The sequence below is a fragment of the Camelina sativa genome, chromosome 17, assembly GCF_030686135.1.
Source record: "Camelina sativa cultivar CO46 ecotype springtype chromosome 17, ASM3068613v1".
Lineage (NCBI taxonomy): Eukaryota > Viridiplantae > Streptophyta > Magnoliopsida > Brassicales > Brassicaceae > Camelina > Camelina sativa.
The window spans coordinates 17,544,566-17,560,513 of record NC_141896.1 but is presented as its reverse complement, the minus strand read 5'-3'; the positions used below and the strand labels follow the sequence as shown (position 1 = coordinate 17,560,513).

At 36.0% G+C, this 15,948-nt stretch overlaps 5 protein-coding genes across 5 annotated transcripts; 3 read left to right on the top strand and 2 right to left on the bottom strand.

Annotated features, from left to right (window-relative positions):
- Positions 1-1,429: 1,429 nt before the first annotated feature.
- Positions 1,430-2,383, bottom strand: LOC104757017 (uncharacterized). The gene has a single exon (XM_010479708.2). It carries the CDS (start codon positions 2,224-2,226, stop codon positions 1,504-1,506), a length of 723 nt encoding a protein of 240 aa, XP_010478010.1. The 5' UTR covers positions 2,227-2,383; the 3' UTR covers positions 1,430-1,503.
- A 1,409-nt stretch (positions 2,384-3,792) lies between these two features.
- On the top strand, positions 3,793-6,214 carry LOC104757016 (uncharacterized protein At1g24485-like). The gene is made up of 5 exons (XM_010479706.2): positions 3,793-3,874; positions 4,008-4,533; positions 4,842-5,473; positions 5,747-5,899; positions 6,025-6,214. Exons 1-5 carry the CDS (start codon positions 3,793-3,795, stop codon positions 6,102-6,104), a joined length of 1,473 nt encoding a protein of 490 aa, XP_010478008.2. The 3' UTR covers positions 6,105-6,214.
- Positions 6,215-7,258: 1,044 nt separating this feature from the next.
- Positions 7,259-10,427, top strand: LOC104757015 (ALBINO3-like protein 1, chloroplastic). The gene is made up of 10 exons (XM_087493589.1): positions 7,259-7,834; positions 7,916-8,026; positions 8,126-8,200; positions 8,433-8,493; positions 8,583-8,656; positions 8,748-8,852; positions 9,048-9,155; positions 9,303-9,406; positions 9,497-9,727; positions 9,807-10,427. Exons 1-10 carry the CDS (start codon positions 7,475-7,477, stop codon positions 10,105-10,107), a joined length of 1,530 nt encoding a protein of 509 aa, XP_087349715.1. The 5' UTR covers positions 7,259-7,474; the 3' UTR covers positions 10,108-10,427.
- A 63-nt stretch (positions 10,428-10,490) lies between these two features.
- Positions 10,491-13,519, bottom strand: LOC109124496 (T-complex protein 1 subunit epsilon). The gene is made up of 9 exons (XM_010479703.3): positions 13,106-13,519; positions 12,416-12,734; positions 11,973-12,321; positions 11,720-11,852; positions 11,587-11,639; positions 11,385-11,487; positions 11,077-11,243; positions 10,894-11,007; positions 10,491-10,812 (listed from the first exon to the last, which is right to left on the bottom strand). The coding sequence occupies exons 1-9, from the start codon at positions 13,302-13,304 to the stop codon at positions 10,642-10,644; spliced, it is 1,608 nt and encodes a 535-aa protein (XP_010478005.1). The 5' UTR covers positions 13,305-13,519; the 3' UTR covers positions 10,491-10,641.
- An 811-nt stretch (positions 13,520-14,330) lies between these two features.
- On the top strand, positions 14,331-15,127 carry LOC104757013 (anther-specific protein BCP1). Its single transcript, XM_010479702.3, has one exon. The coding sequence runs from the start codon at positions 14,598-14,600 to the stop codon at positions 14,964-14,966; it is 369 nt and encodes a 122-aa protein (XP_010478004.1). The 5' UTR covers positions 14,331-14,597; the 3' UTR covers positions 14,967-15,127.
- The last annotated feature ends 821 nt before the right edge of the window (positions 15,128-15,948 follow it).

Here is a 15,948-nt window from a genome sequence, read left to right as displayed (position 1 = left end):
TAACAAAACATGTATTATCCATGATTTGGTATTACAAATTGATGTGATCGTGTTTAGAGATCTTAATATACCAAAATTACAAATTGAAGTTATTGGTATAACATGTTGTATATTAATTTTATAGGTGAAAATTACAATTAGGTTATGTATATTATCAATATTATACACTTAGTATTGTTTTTTTTTGGACAAAGACACTTAGTATTGTTTTTTTTTTTGTACACCCACTTAGTATTGTTTATATAGTGAATATTGTGTATAAGCAATTAAGTTTTAGCCAATTAAATAGTTTATTATTATTTTCTAAGATTTATGAAACAATAAATAGAGTTTTATTATTTTGTAAACAAATCTAAATTTTTCTTTTGTTATTTATTAGAATAATTAAAATATAATAGCATTTTCGTAATATATTACATCAGAACTGGTTAAATTTTTAATAACATAGCTTAAATAAGTATATAGATATATTTTAAAAATATAAACAATGTTGTATCCTAATTTTAATATATATTTGTTATTATTAAATAATTTAGATATGTAAAAATATTTAATCTTAGTTTTATAAATAAATTTAAGTTTTATAATTTTCTAAATAGTTTGTTATTGTTTCCTAAAATTTCTGAAACAATAAATAGAATTTATTTAATTATTTTACTACATAATTTCAAAATAATTTTATTATTATTTTATTAAATAATTTCGAAATTATTTTATTAATGGTTTCTTGTAATCTAATAAATTAATAATTACTATTTTTTTAGATAATCATTTTCAGGTTACAACAAATTACTTTAAGATTCTGTTATTATATTTTGTATTAAAATACAGTGGCATTTTGTGTAATATTTTATATGGAGTAGGGTTATTTGTTTAAAGGGTTGCTTAAATAAGTATATAAATATATATATTAACAATGAATATTTGAAATATATATACTTGATAGGTAAATAAATAGGAAAAAATATATATGTAATATTAAACTCTCCATCCTCCAATGACATCCACACATTGTTAATAAATGGACAATGGTTGGTCGTTGCAAGAAAAAAATAAAGGAAAAAAGAAGCTACAATTGTTTAGGTGGTTTTAGAAATTTACTTAATTAATTAAGGATGATGGAGATGCATGCACAATTTAGTTGAGTAGTATCACACGAATGGAGTGAGAGAAATATGCAATGAAGTTTGCCTCTTTCTCGAAAGATCCGATTCTCTTTGCTAAATCCAATTTTGTAAAACGTTTTAAATTTGTAAAATAGCCAAGCAAAGCGTATACACTATAACCTCTCGTTGTGTTTTAACTCCAATTATTCGTAACGTTCGGATATACATCATATCAACTAGCTAGTACTAAACAACCTCTCGTTTTGGCATAAGGTTTGGCCTATTCATATATAATCATGCATTTCTACGAACGGTAAAAAAACTTATTTAAAACACAATTTTTCCATTAAAATCGATGGGACATAACAATAGATTATTTTAGCACGAAGATAAAAAATCATGACCGGACTATGATTGATGAATCCCTTTTCTTCCTAAACACAACCTCCGTATCCAACCCGAAGCCGTCAACATTTCGGACATGAACCACCTCCGATCGTCGGAATAGCCTCATCAATGCCTCCACACTGTACAGATCATTCGCCGAATACTTATCCGAGCGTGTAGAGAGGGCCACGTGTAAAACACATAAACCTCCTGGTCTCAGTGTCCGTTCGATCTCTCCAACGAACTTGTCCGGGTAAAGCGCATGATCGAACACGTTAGAGAATTCAAAGTCGAAAGTCTCAGCATCGAACGGTTGATGATGAAAGTCTCCTTTGATCACCAACGGCGGATACGGCACCAGATCCATTCCCACCGACTCGGTTACGCCCACACGTATCAGGGCCTCCACTTCTTGCCCGACTCGAGCTCCGATGCAGAGACATTTAGAAGCGTTGGATAAGAGACCTTGACGTTTCAGATCTTGGAAGAATTTTGAGAACACTTTGATCTTACGGTCCCAGTCTCGTGTCATCCATAGTGTACGTAGCCTAGGGTTAAGCGTCTTGTTGAGCTGTCGTTGGATGTAGTAGTCGTATGATGTGTAACCGGGTCGGATCCTGATGAGGTCTTTTTCGGGTCTACGTAGTTGTACTATAGAGAAGAAGAAGATGAGAGGCAGACTAAGGAAGATAGACACCAAGATGTATTTCAGAATCGGCTTTGGTTGCTTCATTCCCCCGAATAAGAAATCGCAAACACAAACCTCTCTCTCTCTCTCTCTCTCTCTCTCTTTACATGAGCAAATGATAATGGAGGGAAGAGAGAGGTGTCCTAGAAGGCAAGGCAAATTGAGAATATCTGAGCTAATGTAAACGCGACACTTGTCTAATGGTAATGAATCTAATGATTGCTTATGTGAAGACTATTGAAACTTAATTAACAAATAATCTTAAGTTAAAATGAATAGTTATAATTATAAAGTGTGTGTAGGCAGCTTTTAATCTTAACCGTTAATTTGCTTAAGTAGCATGCAGGATGCAGCTCAATTGCTCATTTACTAGAGATTTCCAATTTGGTGTAAACCAAAGTGAGAAAGTGATCATTTCCGTTCTCATCATTTTCAATTATTTTTGATTAATATAATATCTTATTTAGTTAAACGTTCTCGTACATTTTGGAAATTCTTAAATAAAACCAGTTTCTGGCATTTGCTATACAATATATTAATGCCACAATATATTTCTTGTTGTTCTTTTTTTTTTTGTTCAAAAATTTCTTGTTGTTCATGTCGCTCTCTATATCTAAGGGAGAAGCAAAATTATTTCTACCCAATATATTCATAAAACAGCTTTGTACAATATTTTATGTTAAAAATGAATAGAACAATTCGTTAAAAAAATACTACAAAGATTAGATGTAGAACAAAGAAAATAAGAAAATATGTGAGTGGATGTTAATCAATATCTAACACACACACAAGGAAAAAAAGAAAAAAAGATATAGTTCCAGCCATGTGTAGTTAAAATTAGACAAACGGTTAAACAAGTTTTAAGTTGAAATCAAATATATTAAGCCATTAAGGTTGACTTTTTAATTTAGATTGAAGTACGGATTTGTTATAAATTGCCATTTAGTGCCAATACTGTCAAAAATTACACTCAAAGATGAATTGACAATGTTATTATACTTGCAACTGTTTGTTTTTATACTAGCATAAAAAGCTGCCGAACAAATTATTGTAACTAATTGCCAACGTTGTTGGTTTAGTCGGTACCACATCACGTATGATTGACCCCTTCGACGACGGACAACTCATCGAACGTCTATGGCCTAACGAACTAATTCAACCACTCTATAATCACTTTGAACATTCCTTTACCACTAACAATTGGATTTTAGAACCTGGTCTTACTTTGTTGTCATCGAATTATTTCGTCTACAAAAATGTGCCATTTTGTGTCATTACCTCGATCCACGTTTTGATCATATCAAATATAGATATTGTATCTTTTAAATATGCATAGTGTTTGCTTTCTAAATTAAATTCCGAGGAAAAGACATTTTGGTAACGCAAATAAAAAATTGTCAAGACTATGAAAAATTGAAAAATATTATATTCGGGATTCCGAATTATGTTACTTTCTATTCTAAGCAGAGGAGTATTAGAGCAATTGGAAAGGTTTATGGGGGTTTTTAATGTTTTCCATAGAATCTAGGGGTAAAAAGAATAATACCTTCCACTAATATAGAGCATGCACGTATAAATAAGCGCATGAAAATACACTTTTGTCTCTCGGTTATGGAAGAATCAAACATGGCCCAAGCTTCTTTTATTTGCCTTCTCCTCAGTTTTTCCATCATATTTCCTTCGAATGCAGCCGGTTAGTTATTCAACTTACGTTATACTTCCGATTTTTTTTTTTTTTGGACTATTGGTACGTATTTTCTAGTGTTATGAATTTGAGAAAACCTAAGTAGGTTAGACTGATTGAGTTTGTTGTGGATTGGTTTCAGACATAAGCATAGACTGTGGATCATCAAGTTCTCACGTTGACGCGGACAACAGAACGTGGGTGGGAGACACAGACTTCGTAAACGCCGGTTTGACGTCTAAATATGCACCTTTAATCAAAACGGATGATTCTCTAACCACACTCCGGTATTTTCCTACGGGGGATACCAACTGTTACACCAACATTCCAGTGGATAAAGGTGGGAAAGTGTTAGTTAGGACGAGATTCAACTACGGAGACTACAATAAAGAATCCAAGGCTCCGAGGTTCGATGTCGTTTATGATGGAAAACATAGAGATTCCGTCATCACAACGACATTCGTCGGCGGTACTCGATCGGAAGCGATATTTATTCCTGAGAGCGGGAATACCAGTGTTTGCTTTGTTCGCACGCTTTTGAACGAGCACCCTTTTGTGTCTACCATTGAAGTACGGAGGTTGGACGACTCTATGTATACAGATCTTGGCCCTAAGGAAGGTTTCATCCTCCAGCAAAGGACCGCCTACGGTGCGCAGGAATTAGTAAGGTAAACAATACATGTATGAAAATGATCATACGATTTTAATCTAGCGATTAACATTTTGTTTTATACAATATCGTTCATGGACGATTTATGGGAAAATCAATTATATATCTGGCAAACAAAAATCAATTTTATATATATGGTGCTTGGTAGAGAGACTAATATAACTTCTTTCTTACCTTCTTGATAAGAAAAAATAATGAAAAAAAAAAACAAAAAAAAAACCATTTGCGTGAAGTATATGGTTAATTCCTTGTTAAATTTTTTTGGATATAAGTATATGGGTAATTAGTAAGCTTACATTTATATAGGTCTCCGTTTGATCCTTATGATAGAATGTGGCAGCCGGCAACGGTTGCGGTCACACATCTAAAAAGTTCTGCCATTTCTATCAACACAACAGGGGCTGACAATAGACCACCAGAGATTGTCCTTCGGACATCTTGGTCAAAGAAGGACATGGCTTTCTATGATATAAGCCTACCTTTTTCCGGACTAACATTTTACATTGTCATGTATTTCTCGGAACCGCTAAGCCTTAGTCCCGACCAAAAGCGATCTTTTTACGTTTACTATGACAACAAGCAAGTGGGTCTAAATCTAATTGTGCCACCTTTCGGGGCAGTGATGCAAGCTTCTCTGAGGGGTGTGGTGACGAGTAGGCTTCCTTATCTGACATTTAAAGGTACACCGGACTCAAATTTGGACCCACTCATCAACGCTCTCGAGCTCTATGTCATTAGCAATAGTGGTGGAAACGGGACTAATTCAACAAGCACGAGCGGTGGAAGCAGCCCTAGCACCGGCGGTGGTGGTGGTGGCAGTCCTAGCACCGGCGGTGGTGGTAGCAGCCCAAAGACTGGCGGTAGTGGTGGTGGCAGCCCTAGCACTGGCGGTGGTAGTGGCAGTCCTAGCACTGACGGAGGTGGTGGAGGCAAATCCGGTAATTATTATTCATTTTTACTTTTCAAATTATGGTCTCTTTAGAAAATCAAAAAATTAGAAATTATTTTTCTTTTTACGTGTGCATAAAGGGAAGTTAATTTTGGTTGATCGTGTTTTAAACAATTTTGTAGAGTGGAGAAATAAACCACATTGTCATTTTTAGTTATGATCAATTGTTATCGAATGAATAGTATTCAAATAATTTAATGATTTTCATATGAGATAACTGGTTCGAGTCTACTAATATGTGAAAGTGTTTGTGTGTATGAAGAAGAATCTTCAGGGAAGTCCGAAGAGGAGAAAAGCAGCAACAGCTTAGCATTACCACTTGGTATTTCATTTCCGTCGTTGTTGGTTCTTGCAGCTAGTGGTTGGGGTGCCTGGAACTATTTCATCAAACCCAAGCGCCACCGCGAATCAGAATGTTTGTTTGTTTCCTCCTATTTTTTATTTATTTATTCATTAATAAACCTTATTACTTGATCAAGTATAATTTATTTGCATTTTCTGGTATAGTTTTAATTTAAAACGTTTAATTTATGGTTGCAGTACCGCTCAAACAGAATATAAACGTACAAGTGAATGTGGGAAACAATCTGGGGAATGCAACAGTGAATACTGGGCAATGACGAACGACTTCTACAACATCTTGATCCCATCATCACCCTCCTATCCCATGTTTTTTTTTTTTTTTACTTTTCCTAATTTATTGATTGTTAGAAGTATTTTTTCTTTTAATTTGCAAACAAATATTAAAAGAAAAATGTTATTTACTATTTTTAGTATTTTCATCATATGTCTCACATAACTTAATTCATGAGATGTTTATGCTCGCAACAAGTTTTTTTTCCTAATGTTTGGATATCTTTCATAGAGTTGCTCCCAAAAAAAAAATGTGGCACCACTAATTCTGAAGTAAACCACTCGGAGGCCGGAGCAACAATCGTTTTGCATTTTGGTAAGATGAATGACAGCTGAGCAAAATAACGGATCACCAAATAACCGACCGAACCGAACTGAAAAAAACTAAGCTGAAACCGAACCAAAGTTTTTTAATAATTGAATGGTTAGTAAAATCCTATATCCAAACTAATCTAAACCAAACCGAATCACCAATTAAATGATTAACTGAAATATCCGAAAATCTAAAAGATACCAAAATAATATACTTAATATTGTGGAAATATATAAAATAAACTTAAAATATTAATTATTTTTAGATTCAAAACAATTAAATAATTAAAATAATCAATATATTTAAATATTATTATTTTGAATTTACAAAGTTAAATACTATTTTGTAAAATCGAATCAATATTTTCTCTCTTTTTGTATTTTTGTAATTGTATTTTTGGTTGGTTACATTCGGTTACTTTTGGTTATATTAGGTTTATTAGGTTAATTTCAATATAATTTATGTTAGTTATGGTTTGACCAAAAAAAAATTTATGTTAGTTATGGTTACCTATTCAACTAACCGAACCGAAAGAAATCGAATAAAACCAAATCGAACTTTCTAAAATATTCAAATGGTTATTATATTACAATATCCAAACTAACCGAAATCAAACACAATCGAACCGAACTGAAACCGAACGGTTAACAGAATGCGTCACATAAGTGTGATTAATACATTAAGACTAATTAATGATCCTAATATTGGATATTTCTCGGTAGTAAATTCTTTTTGGGATCAAAACTGAAAATTGCGAATTTTTTTGTAAAACATAATATTTCCCCTAAAAAGTGTGATTAAATTGACTCCAAATGGCAAATGCAGTTTGTGTTTTTTTAATTATAAAAAATTATATATATGTATATAAGAAAATCAGAAAAACAAAGTTTTGTTTTGTTCCACTTCTCTCCCAGTCGGTCGCACTGAGACGCGAAGCTAAGAACACAAGTTACATACAACACAACACAACAACAAAATCCAAATCCTTTCTTCTAAACCAAAAACCCTAAAAACTCTCCTACCTTCTTCTTCGTCTCTCTAGAGATGATGATGGCTTCTTCCATATCCCTAAAGCCGACGACGAGCCTTACCCTCCTATCCTCTTTCTCCACAGGCAAAGTCCTCCATTTCCGCCGCTCCCGTATCACCCACTCACCGTCTTCATCGTCCTCGTATCGTTATCGGACTCTCGTAGCTCAATTCGGATTCAGACCAGGTTCGTTCCCTGACCCAGGTGACTCTTTCGATTTCATCAAGGACCATGCTGAGAATCTTCTCTACACGATCGCTGATGCCGCCGTTTCGTCCTCTGAAACCTTTGAATCTGTCGCTGGCACTAATTCTGCCACCAAGAACAGTGATTGGTTCTCTGGTATTGCCAATTACATGGAAACTATTCTCAAGGTATTCAAAAAAGTTTTGTCTTTTTATTTAGAAAGAGTGGATTTTTATGTGCTATATGAATTGATTTGAATTGAATTGCAGGTTTTGAAAGATGGGTTATCAACTGTAAATGTTCCTTATTCATATGGTTTCGCTATCATTCTACTTACTGTGCTTGTGAAGGCTGCTACGTTCCCATTGACGAAAAAACAGGTTTTTACTTTCTTTTTTTTTGTCTTCTATGTAATTGCTAAGCCAAGATATAATTGTTAGTTGTTGTTATTGAAATGGTGGTTTGTTTTTTCTATATAGGTTGAATCTGCTATGGCTATGAAATCTTTGACGCCTCAAATTAAGGCTATTCAAGAACGGTATGCTGGTGATCAGGTGAGAACCATTCAGACACTGCACCTTGGATTTTCTTTTTTCCTCATGCCTTACTATGTAATTGTTACATCAATTTTTTGAGTTGAGAGATGTAAGGAATATGTAGGAGCAAGTGTAATTGCTACTATTGGTTCCATTATTGTGGATATTATTTAGCTTTACTGTCGATGAATGTAGTAGCCCTCTCATTAAAACAATGAGCTTTCTGTTTTATTTTTGTTTATCTTTGCAGGAGAGAATTCAGCTTGAAACTGCCAGATTGTATAAACTTGCTGGGATAAATCCCCTTGCAGGTACAGTTTGTTGATTCAGATTCTCATTTGTTTTTTCATTTGAGACAGCAATTTTGGTTAAGCTAGATTATTTTCATTTTATCTGTTAGGCTGCCTTCCCACACTAGCCACAATACCGGTCTGGATTGGGTTATATAGGGCCCTTTCAAATGTTGCGGATGAGGTACCTGAAATTAACTATATGTCCTTTGTTTTTGTAAGTGCCTCGAGACTGTGTTCTAACAAGTTGTTGGATGCTTGTTTCTAATATTAAGGGGCTCTTAACGGAAGGCTTTTTCTGGATTCCTTCTCTTGCTGGTCCAACAACTGTTGCTGCAAGACAGAGTGGCAGTGGAATCTCATGGTTGTTCCCTTTCATTGTAAGTATCAATCTTGAACCTCGGTATTAAGTAGTGTAGATATTTTGAAAATGGAATCTAAACTAGAGTCCTCCTTCTTGTTAACTCTTATTCACTTTAATTATTTAAGCATATAAAACTGATTGAAGAGGACTTGAAGGGAGAGGAGTCGGACCTCATTGCTGATGTCTACATATGTCCATTTTTATCTTTCAGGAAGGAAACCCACCTCTCGGATGGCCAGATACATTGGCATATCTCGTCTTACCTCTATTACTCGTCTTCTCTCAGTACCTCTCCATTCAGATTATGCAGTCCTCGCAGGTATAGAATCTTACGGAATATGTGATAGTCTAATTAGTTACCTCTAGCTTGACCAATAAGCTGGTTTTGGAAAAAAATGTAAATTGGTGCATGTCCTCAGAAATTATTTAGTTAACTATTTCAACCAATGACGAATCCTTTTCTCAGAGTAATGATCCAGCCATGAAGAGCTCACAAGCAGTGACAAAGCTTCTTCCGCTGATGATTGGCTATTTTGCACTATCAGTTCCTTCTGGTTTAAGTCTTTATTGGTGAGCACCAGCAACTGGTTTTGTTTTGTTTTTCCGTGGGGTTTCAACTGCCTCTTGTTTTTCTTCTTAGCTTGAAAAGTGCTTTTGTAGGTTGACCAACAACATTTTGAGCACAGCACAACAAGTATGGCTTCAAAAATATGGTGGTGCCAAGAATCCGATGGAGAAGTTCACTAATTTGGTCACAAAGGAAGATAAGACTCAAAAAGTTGAGAAGTCGATTTCAGAAACGCTGGTTCAGAAGTCTGTTTCAGAACTGAAAGTGCCAGGAGAGAAGGGTGGTGAAAAACTGACCCCAGAAGGGCCCAAGCCTGGTGAAAGGTACTAAATGTTACTGAAATGTGTCATCATTCGTTACTAGATGCTCTGTTTTTTACTGCCGCGTCCATGTGATTCTCAGGTTTAGGTTGCTCAAAGAGCAAGAAGCAAAGAGACGTCGAGAAAAAGAAGAGGCGAGGCTGAAAGCTGAAGCAGCTCTATCAAATCAGAATACAGACGAAGCACTAGAACAAGATGGAATATCTGATACAGCCGTTGTCCCTGAAGGAGATAAGGAAAAGTCCAAACTTTCTGCAGTGGAAGAAACAACTGACGGCACTGTCACTGTGAATGGGAAGCCATCCATTCAAAAGGACGAGACCACAAATGGGAAATTAGGCGTCGACCAAGATATAGAACAACACCATTCTCATGAAACATAGAAGAGATAAACACTCCTCATCAAGACTCTTTGTTTTTGCGTTGAAAGGAAAAGTGAAACGAACAAAGAGGACTTGAGATTTGAATAAGACAAGAGTAACCACAGTATTTGGCCTTTTAATCCCTCTGCAACAGTTCGGAGTTTATAGATCTCAAGAGTGGGAACATTGGTCTTTTTAAGGTTTAGAATCTATGTACAATGACAGTAGGAAATGGGTTTTTGTAAGTCATAGAAGCGTTGGTTCAGGTGCCTTGTATTTTTATGTATACGCATTCACTGGTTTTGCTTTAATACGAATATAAAAGAAAAATCTGAACTACATTGCAAGACATGTGCTCATCTAGTCATTTGTGATCAAATTGACAAGAAAATGCGAGAAAGGAGAGTTTCAATCACTAGGGCGATGTTCTTTAATAAAAAGCTTGCAAAACAAAAGGGAAACAAAGGATAATGATGTTCAAGAGTGCCGAACGCTAACAGAAAACCAAACAAAAACACCCAAGAAGCCAAAGGGTTCTACAATGGTAACAACACATCAGTATTCAGAATTGGAGATGACATCATCGATCTTCAGAATCATCTTGACGACTTGTGTTGCAAGCAGAATCTGCTGTTGTTTCCCGATCAATGTTTCAAACACATTTTGCTCCCTCATATCGTTTGTTCCCACGTCATTGCAATCTATCCCATAGAAGGGGATATTCTCCTGTTCACCAAAAGCCATTTTTTTTTGAGTCACCAAACAAGTCAATGGCAATGGATAATAATAAGCTTATCAGTCACTTACCTTAATTTGCTGAGATTTAACCGCAGAGAGTGTCTCAATGGGCTGTAATCCACTGTTCTCTGCAAGAGCCATAGGGACAGAGTCCAAAGCTTCTGCAAATGCCCTAATTGCATACTGCAAATAGGCAGCGTTAAGATTTTGCGAAACAAATGATTTTACTAAAGAGGAAAAATGATCTTATACCTGCTCAACACCAGGGTATTTATCAGCAGCTGCATCAACTGCAAGTGAGCATGCGATTTCAGCTGCACCACCTCCATATACAATTGATTTGTTGCGGATGAGATTCCTAGCCACACACAGAGCATCGTGGATACTACGCTTGGTTTCTTCTATCATCATTTTGTTACCTAAACCATATCCCGTAACAAATTTTTAGAACAATCAATTATACAAGCACATTAGATTCCATACATAGCTATTATCTCTCATCAGCTATTCAAAAGTCAAAACAGAGTTGTTAATAATTATACAAGAAAAAACTAAAGTACCTCCACGGATGAAAACAGTGACAGCTTTTGAGTTCGCACAGTGCTCAATATACAGCATTCGTTCCTTTGTTGTGCCAAAGGATTTTTCACGAACCACACCGGCCTGAACATATCAGCAAATGTGGAGATTCAATGGTCTGTTTAAAACATACTACACATTCAACTCATTTTACTGGCAACAACTACTGAGCTTAAATAATACCTTCCCTAACTTCTCTGGTGTCAACTCCTGGAATCGTGGAACAATTCTACCGCCTACATAAAGACAAATATCTTATCAGCTCTGCATAACCGATAAAAACACTAGCAGTAGATGCTTTGAGTAATATAATTACCTGTGGCTATTGCGATAAGTTCTAATTCAACACCCCCGACCCATCTGACAGCAGGCAAATTCCTGTGCATCAATAGATGGTTTGCCTCATCATCGAATCCCCATTGGCAAATTACCAGTGTAGCACCAACATCCTGGAAATTTTAAAACATAAGGATAATTCATAAGTCATATCATCATTGTCGAAAGCACTTCTCCAGTAGCTCACTCAACATCCAAATGACAACAAAAAATATTTACATATTAAAACCTACCTTGCACTTCTGAACCATCTCATCGAAATATTGCTGCTCTTGCTTCCGCAAAGTCTCAAACTTCTCCACAGTGTCAATGTCCACCTTATGCTTAGTCTTGGGCTTCGGGGGCTCAAAGGGGCAAGTCAAAATGGCAATGTGGGCATCTTCAATATGCTTTGGCATTTGTGGATGACTCATGTCTTTGTCAATCAAAATTCCATATATAAGCTCGGTGTCCTCCAACTTTCCCCCGACTTTACCTTCTACTTTGATCAGATCTAAATTAACATCCCTCCTCTCTAAATCAGCAACCGCAAGAACCGCTTTAACCGCAATCTCAGCTAAGCTACGCTTGCATCGATTCACACTGTAGCAATGAGCAACAAGAAAAAGTCAGGAGAATATTCTACAAACCATAAAAACCAAAACAAGCAGCTCATATATCGAATAAGGACTATTACATCTTGGACGAAAGAGTTGTCATGCATGTCTGAACCAGGGGCTCAAAATTATTAATGTCGAATTCAAACTTCTGAGCTATACGCTCCAAATGCTCAACTGCCACTCTAGAAGCCATTTCATATCCTTCAGCGATACGGATAGGATGAATTCCTCTATCTAATTGACGTTCAGCTTGCTCCAGCAATGCACCAGCCATGACAACAACACCTGTTGTTCCATCACCAATTTCATAATCCTGACTCCGCGACAGTTCCACCATTAGCTTTGCAATCTGGTTATCAACATCCATTTGCTCCAAGATAGTTGCACCATCGTTTGCTAAAGAAAACAAAAAATGGCTAGGTTATAAACACGATACAGCATTAGTTAATCAAACAGAAAAAACAAACCATATGCTTCACATGAAAAAAGTGGCAACTACTGTTAACAATATCAGTTAAATGAGCTCCATGACCTAATGCTTCGAACTGTGAGATTCATTAGCAATTTCGTTCAACCTCAGAATGAAACAAGCCGAAGCTAAGCAAGCTCACAGACATAGCGAATCGATTTTCAAAAACCTAGATGGATCCATTTTTATCAAACTACTGCAACGACAGTAGTAAACTCTATTTCAAGCATAGAAGAACGAAACTAAACAAATCCAAAAAGCAGATATGAAGAAATCTAAAAAAAAGGGAGAAACGAACTGATAGTGATGTCTCCGTCAGGTCCTTGAAGCATCTTGTCCATTCCTTTAGGTCCAAGAGAGGAACGAAGGATCCGAGCCACGGCTTTACCAGCGGCAATATTGGCTTTCTGAGCATCGATGCCTCTAAGACGAGTCTTCTGATCTTGTTCCCTCAGTATAATGAACGGACGCCCGAACTCATCGAACGCCAGCGCCATTTTTCGGTGCTTCCCTTGATCCGATCGAACTATAGATCTTGTTTCTTTTTCCCTTACTCCAGAGAGAGAGAGAGAGAGAGAGAAAAAAAAAAGTTGAAATGGGAAAAAAAAACGAAGAAGAAGAGTGTCTCTGGAAGATTTGAGAGGCAAATGGTTAAGAGTGTAAAACCCTAACTCGCTGTTGATGGCAGAATCGTAAATCGAAATTGTTTCAAGGGCCTAACAATATTTTTGGGCTTATGGCTTAAAAGCCCATATGATACAAGTACGTATATTGAGCAACTTCACATGTTTATGTTACTACGAAAACAGTAGTAATACTTAAAAACCAAACTGCTGTTAGCACTAGCTAGCTAGTATGGTTATCAATATACATTGTATTTGGAAATTTTAAAAAAAAACTTCAGTTTTTTAAAAAGGTTACACCCACGCTATGTTGCTAAATATATTTCTTAAATTGTGTATGAGTTCTAATTCAGATATGCAGAAAAAATAGTTCAAATAAAACTAAAATCTTGTATGGTCTACATTATCCGTTACACATGTTTCCTTCAAAAAAACCTAGAAGATTAGTTATTAGTAATGGGTCTAGCTCACTCCCAAAACTAGCTCAAAAAAAGCAATATCAATTCTTCCGATGTTGGATTATTCTAACATCCCCCCCTCCCCCCTCACAGCCCACAATCCAAAAGTTTGAACCTAGATTCTGATATTTCATATTACTAATGGACCTAACTTACTCCCAAAAGCTAGCTCAAGAGAGGAGGATTGACTCACACTATATATATTGCTCCAGAAATATTAATTATTCCGATGTGGGATGATTCTAACATTAGTGGCTTTATTGTAGCGTGGTGATTATGTGCCTAAAAGGAGACTAAAACCAGATGGGAAAAATGAAAATATCCGATAAAAAAATCTTCGTGCTCTTACATCTTTGTAAAATATGATAACATCAAATGAATAGTTTCATATTCATGTTAATAAAGAAGAAGAGAGAATGTTTTGTTTCGGCTCTTTTCTGAAGACATCTGATTCATTTCCATGTCACCACCAAAAAAAATCTATATCTGCGCAAATCCATTTTTAGGTACTCCAGTAGATCTAAATTAGATTTGTACGGTAATCCTCCTTCGTAGTTCAAACGTTTTCTATTTTCTTTTTTGTCTTAATCACAAAAAGACAACTATATATGCACATCAAACTCATTTCATCCCCAATCATCACAATCTCTAAACCTCAAACCCTAAAATAAATTAACAAAGATCTACGTAAGAAGGAGAAGAGAGAAGAATGGGTCGCCAAAACGTTATCGTCGTGGTCGCCCTCGTCTTCATGGCCATCCTTGGGCTAGCAGCAGCTGCCTCCTCTCCATCTCCTTCAGCGTCTCCCTCCAAAGCTCCGGCTGCCTCCAAAACTGATCATGACGTCGAACCTCCAGTCACCGATGACCAAATCGGAACTACCGACGACGATTCAGCTGCAGCTCCAGGTGATGATGACGTTGCAGTGGCTGGTCCTGTAGGAAGTGACTCCTCCTACGCTAGCAATGGACCCTCAGGCTCTGACGATTCTGCCGACAAAGGTGGTGCGGCTGCTCTCGGCGTCTCTGCCGTCGTCGTTGGTGTTACATCCATCGCCGGTTCTTTCTTGTTGTTCTAAGGTGGGCATTGTTATGATAAGAAGCTTATTCTGAAAGATTATTATTTATATGTATGGATGATTGTGATGATCTTGTATATTGTTTCTCTGTTGTTATGAGAAACGTTATCTTTGGAATAATACCGGGAAATGAAAAAAAAAAACGAAAGATTACTTTTGAATATGAAAAGTATTAACTTTTTCACGTTTTCGATCGAGTCGCTAAAGATATTAGTTAGGTGAAATCTTAACCATTGAATACAATCCTAATCGTCTGAAAACAAAGAATACATTCTAACCAGAATGCATATATATGTTTCATATATAGTATAGGACGGTGACAAAGGCATATAATATGTTACATCCCACGAGGAGTTTTATATTTAAAGCTACCATAGTTTTCGAGTATAATTTATTCTTGTAACATGTCCGCTTTAAATTAAATTTTGACCAATCTATCGTAAATCTTCAAAAGTATATTGTAGTATATTATATAGTGACACAAAATATGTTATCTGATGAGTTTGGAACGTTAAAATATTGTGACCATTCTAGAAATTAACTAACATCCATCATAAGAAAGATTGACCGACTTTAATCTTCACTTCCTTTCTTTGATGCCAATTTGTAAAGAAAGGTGGTCCCAAGTAGCGACATTGGGAATTTGCGATGTTAAAAACTTTAATAAGGTCGTATAAACTTTAAGTAGCGACGATAGACTCCTTCACCGTCGCTATTTTGTAACATGTTTTCCAAATTAGTGACAACAAATTTAAAATGTGGTCTTGAAACGGTGGATTGTATTCGTCTCCATTTTTTCAGAATTGTTACCTAACAAGTAAACATCAAATGTATCTTGTTTTGGATATCAGCAAATTGTAATTATATTTGTGTTCGGCCCCAAATATATTAGCAATTTAGCATGGAATGTAAAAGGTGTGTGATCAGGCTCCAGTTTCTATGTTGGGTTTGGGGATCTTCCACTATAGAAGAAGCTCAGCGA

Bases quoted from the DNA above. Each gene is read 5' to 3' on its own strand.
- LOC104757016 (XM_010479706.2), top strand. From the start codon at position 3,793: ATGGAAGAATCAAACATGGCCCAAGCTTCTTTTATTTGCCTTCTCCTC. The intron at 3,875-4,007 runs GTTAGTTATTCA...GATTGGTTTCAG, and splicing joins ATTTCCTTCGAATGCAGCCG to ACATAAGCATAGACTGTGGA. The intron at 5,900-6,024 runs GTTTGTTTGTTT...TTATGGTTGCAG, and splicing joins GCGCCACCGCGAATCAGAAT to TACCGCTCAAACAGAATATA.
- LOC104757013 (XM_010479702.3), top strand. From the start codon at position 14,598: ATGGGTCGCCAAAACGTTATCGTCGTGGTCGCCCTCGTCTTCATGGCC.
- LOC104757015 (XM_087493589.1), top strand. From the start codon at position 7,475: ATGATGATGGCTTCTTCCATATCCCTAAAGCCGACGACGAGCCTTACC. The intron at 8,657-8,747 runs GTACCTGAAATT...TCTAATATTAAG, and splicing joins TTTCAAATGTTGCGGATGAG to GGGCTCTTAACGGAAGGCTT. The intron at 9,728-9,806 runs GTACTAAATGTT...TGTGATTCTCAG, and splicing joins GGGCCCAAGCCTGGTGAAAG to GTTTAGGTTGCTCAAAGAGC.
- LOC104757017 (XM_010479708.2), bottom strand. From the start codon at position 2,226: ATGAAGCAACCAAAGCCGATTCTGAAATACATCTTGGTGTCTATCTTC.
- LOC109124496 (XM_010479703.3), bottom strand. From the start codon at position 13,304: ATGGCGCTGGCGTTCGATGAGTTCGGGCGTCCGTTCATTATACTGAGG. The intron at 12,735-13,105 runs GTTCGTTTCTCC...TGTTTTCTTTAG, and splicing joins TGACGGAGACATCACTATCA to CAAACGATGGTGCAACTATC. The intron at 11,640-11,719 runs GTAATTATATTA...GTCTTTATGTAG, and splicing joins ACTTATCGCAATAGCCACAG to GCGGTAGAATTGTTCCACGA.